The sequence below is a fragment of the Sinocyclocheilus rhinocerous genome, unplaced genomic scaffold (genome assembly GCF_001515625.1).
Source record: "Sinocyclocheilus rhinocerous isolate Xijiao unplaced genomic scaffold, SAMN03320098_v1.1 scaffold603, whole genome shotgun sequence".
NCBI lineage: Eukaryota > Metazoa > Chordata > Actinopteri > Cypriniformes > Cyprinidae > Sinocyclocheilus > Sinocyclocheilus rhinocerous.
The window spans coordinates 941,603-946,219 of NW_015656630.1; the positions used below are offsets into that span (position 1 = coordinate 941,603).

At 38.3% G+C, this 4,617-nt stretch overlaps 1 protein-coding gene across 5 annotated transcripts in view; it reads left to right on the plus strand.

Annotated features, from left to right (window-relative positions):
• grik1a (glutamate receptor, ionotropic, kainate 1a) overlaps positions 1-2,008 on the plus strand; it is a 64,988-nt gene extending 62,980 nt beyond the window's left edge. For 2 of the 5 annotated variants that reach the window (XM_016528399.1, XM_016528402.1), the window contains one exon: positions 1,592-2,008. In XM_016528399.1, the coding sequence (XP_016383885.1) occupies positions 1,592-1,744 (153 nt within the window). In that variant the 3' untranslated portion in view covers positions 1,745-2,008. The remainder of the gene's footprint in view (positions 1-1,591) is intronic. The other 3 variants (XM_016528403.1, XM_016528401.1, XM_016528400.1) reach the window with 3 other exon arrangements.
• Positions 2,009-4,617: the final 2,609 nt, after the last annotated feature.

The following is a 4,617-nucleotide window of genomic DNA, read 5'->3' on the forward strand; positions in this document are numbered from 1 at the left end:
TTCTGATAAGCTGTCGGACACGGGCCGGGCTAGGGCCTGAGCGTCTCGGGCCAGGGCGGGCTAGGGCCTAAATTTGAGGCCCGTGCAGGGCTCTAATTAGAGCTGTTTCCCGTAACCTCCGTGGACACAGCAGTATTGCAATTAAGAACACTTCCTTTAGGTATTACATGGAGCGAAGATGAAAACAAAATGCCATCGAATCGTTTCTGAAGACAGTCAGAACCTTCAGAGTTGCATTCGTATAATTAATTCATTCATATATTAATTTGTATAATTCCCTTAGCACTCTTTTAAAACCTCCCAGCTTTTCCGCCCTGTTTACACTCAAAACGAAACTACTCTGCGTGCTGTGTGCACGTGAGACTGTTACTTAAAACTGTGCTTTATGCTGGACAGTATTTATTTATCGTGAGTTGTTCAAATCGCGGTAATCTAATACGGTTTTAATGATAATTAAAAGATGAAACGGTAATACTAACCGTGGGGAATTTTATCATGATTTATCGTCAAACCGGTAATCATTACATCCCTAATCACGATTAATTGATTTGACAGCACTATATGAATTATATTTTTAACAGCTATATTAAAAATTATTAATAATGTTTTTAGGAGATTGGGTTTATTGTCAATTTTGATAATGAAATAGTAATGTTAATGAAAAGGCACATACAGAAACCAACGTCAGGTAAAGTTGTAGTAAATGTTTTTTTTTTCCAATCAGTGAACTCCACTCATTCACTTCTTCTTTGTTCAAACACCTGACACTGAGCGTACAGTCATGAAACACTGATATCATTCTCTGGAATGTAATTAACTTTAGCTGTATTTGGCAGAGAAAAGACATCAAGAGAAGAGTCTTCATAATGACTTGATTAAATATTGATGCCCTCAAAAAGAAAGAACAATTAAAAAGTCTAAGATTACCGGGTCTGAAATTAGCCCACAGGATAACCGTAATCAGCCGGGAGCGAATTCACCGCTCACAGCGGCTTTGTCTGCCTCCCACATCCCCAGCGGCATAAAGAAGTGGCTTTCATGCCTTGAACATCTCATGGCGGACCAGACCAAAACCAGTCGAATAACTCTGAAACACAGAAATCTGCGTTATCAAAATAGAAAATGGGCTATACAGTAAGTCAAATCTATAGTGTGTCCTTGCAATATAAACCAAATCTTTCTTCTGAAGAGATTTAGGGTGGTAGTTGAAGTCAATCGCATGAGAGTTTCAGAGCACTAAAGTCACCATGTACTCCCAACCCTGTTCTCCACATCATTTCATGCTTTTTCTACACTAGCCATTTAACTAAAAGTGGCCTAGAAATAGTCAAAAACAAACCGATGGAGTGCAGCTAAAAATCCAAGCAAGTATTTTCCTGTTTGTTTGTTTTTTTATATATCATATCAAAACAAGTGTTTTGCAGTGCAGTGACACTATAAGCATCACATTCATTTATAATCAAACTAAATCAGAAAAACCAAACTGGACACTGTTTGTATGTTTGAAGTGTGTGTATGTACTGTAAGTGTGTCTGTCTGCATGTGTGTGTGTGTAGAGACTCACGCAAGCCCTCGTGTTCTTTTTTGACAGTGTGTCTCTTTCAGTGCTGCGATGGAAGACCTGGGCATATCCCTCAGGTGCCACAAGGCGTTGAGGAAGAGAGGCAGACACAGAGGAAGAGCCGGCCTGTCTGGAGTCTTATGTAACCCCAAACGCATCCAGAGGAAAGAGACAATGGCCTAGATCCACCTCCAACCGCCACGCGAGCAAGGAGCAGCTCAGCTTTTGACATACCTGCCGGTGAAATCAATCTCTGAGGCCGTTTGTTTTTTCAATCAATTGTTTATGTGCTTTTTATTCATAAATTTGCAGGTTTTTATATCAGTATTATGTGGGTTGTGTTGGTCTTGTGTTAAGTACACAGGTAATATCTGAACTGAAAATGAAAGGAATAATTTATTTTGAGATATTTATTGAAGTACAAGCACACTGCATTATACGGTAGCATTTTCTTGTGCTGTCCTTGATTTAATAAATAAAAGCGTACTTTTTTTACACACTCTTGGGCATTTATCTTGTTCCAGCCGTTCTTTTATCAGTGACGCGGGTTCTATTAATTGCAGCATTATATAACAACAGAAAATATAGAGAAGATGCTTCTAATCCATGTCTGTTCCAAAGGGAATGTAAGACATGACTGTTTCTCCATTACTTTTTTCCCATTTTGACCCTAACAATTCAAGATGTTCTGCCTGCTGCACACAAAGCGCATGCCTCGAGGGACTGACCGAAGTATTCTCCTTCAAACTGAGGCACAATCAAATAAAGTTCAAAGATCAGCCTCTGCTTCAAGTGCTACCTGCTACATGACCCAGACAAATTACTCTCTGAAGATTAAACGCCTTTTCGCCAAAAATACATCAGATATGTCTTAATGCATATCAGAAAAGATAAGACGTTACGAGATGAGGGCGATCGTCTTGATTAGATTTTTGTGCTCCAGATGAATTTGCTCAAAGTGTGTCTATATATATATATATATATATATATATATATATATACAACTGGACATGCTGGTGTCCCTGTTATACATATATAGGTCAGTTGTGTCTGGACCAGAAAGACAATGCATTTTCTGGCTCAGTTTTGGCCTCTGGGAAATTTAGACATGAAAGATATTTTGTAGTGTTTGTGAGTTTGTGCACATGTGAGGGGAAGCTCGTGGGCTATTGGCAAATGTATAGAAATGATAGTGCTTCAGAGAGACTTCTTATTCACACTTAAGAAGATATGGACTGCTCGGGGCTGTTTGGGCCTGGCAGTCGGTTTCAAAGCCCTCAGACTTCACTGAACACATGTGACGGCCATTGAAAACGACTTTCATAGAGTCCTTGCTTTAAAAGCAGGAGCTATTATCATGTAGAAGTGGGGTTCAAATGCTTATTTTATTTTTTATTTCAGAAATTCAGTATTTGGTTTGTCTCAATGTCACAAACTTACTGATTAGTGGCCTAAAAATAGTCCATCCATCCGTCTGTCTGTCTATATCTGTCTGTCATTCTCTATCTATCTATCTATCTATCTATCTGTCTGTCTGTCATTCTCTATCTATCTGTCTGTCATTCTCTATCTGTCTGTTATTCACTATCTATCTATCTTGTCTGTCTGTCATTGTCTGTCTGTCTCTATCTGTCTGTCATTCACTATCTATCTATCTTGTCTGTCTGTCATTCTCTATCTGTCTGTCATTCACTATCTATCTATCTTGTGTGTCTGTCATTCTCTATCTATCTGTCTGTCTGTCATTCTGTCATTGTCTGAGACTTCTATAACCCACTGTATGTTAATGTTATGTAAATGTTTTCCTCCTCCCAAAAATCATATTATTATGTGTCTACATAAAGAGAATCACCTTAACCTCATAAATAATTTGTTTGAATCTCGATTTAGATCAAGTATATGATATCAGTACAGCGTAACAACGCCTCAGTCATAGCTGAGGGTCAGATCGATGTCCCCTGATAACAAATGCGATCAGCTTTAGTAAACAAACCTTGCAGATCCGATCTGTCTGTGTGCTACTAAGTGCCTCTGTGATGATTAATAGCAACATCACATGAGAACAGAGACTATCTGCCATCAGAGTACAGCGTCACTTTCACACTAATGACAGATCAGTCTTCTGCTTTGTTTTTATGCTAATGCATGCCATTTGGGACAAAAAAAACTTTAAGCCTTTTTTTCTGTGATGTGAAGCCTGCATTTGGAAGTGTATAATCTGACAAACACCTTGATTCATTTTGAAAGCTTTCGTTTGATAGAGAGAAGGAAATTGCTCTTCTGTTTCACATTCACCTGTTACTTCACAGACAGGTCTGCTCTGACTCTGTCTGCTGAACAGCTTGGTAGGACCTATGGGACGGTGCATGTCAAAGCAAACACACTGAACATGTTTTTTTTCAATCGGTTGAGAGGAAGCAGTGGAGAGAGAGACATAAAGGGAAAAAGACATCAGGTTGTTCCCCAGTGTCGTACATAAACTATGCAGGCTGAACTTCAATTCAAAGTCAGTGTGTTTTCCAGATAATGGTGCGAATTCACTAAATCAGGCCTGAGAATAATCAACTTTCAATGAGTAATTCACTCAAAAATATTCATTCTGTCATGATTTACTCACCCTCATGCCGTTTCAAACCTGTATGACTTTAATTACACCATCTACTGGACTGGAGGGTGAAGTGCTGACTGACATACAGGAAAGCAATGGCAGCTCCTATGATTTTACTGTTCAGCTAATTAAATATCAAGTTGTTTTGAACCAAAATCAATTGGAGCTAAAGACAGTCATGATGTACTGCCATTTAATTGAATTCACCCAACCGGATATTCATTAAATTTCTCTTTTTCCAGAATGGGTTTAGAATGACATTAGTGTGAATGGGTAAATGGTTCAATTATTTTATTTTATTTTATATACTTTTTATTTAATTATTGTATATAGTTAATATACTGTGTGTGTGTGCGCGTTTTTGTGACAAATGAGGACATAAATTTGTATAATGACAAGGGTATGACATAGGTATTACAAGGAGAAGGTGACTTTTCAGGACATTACC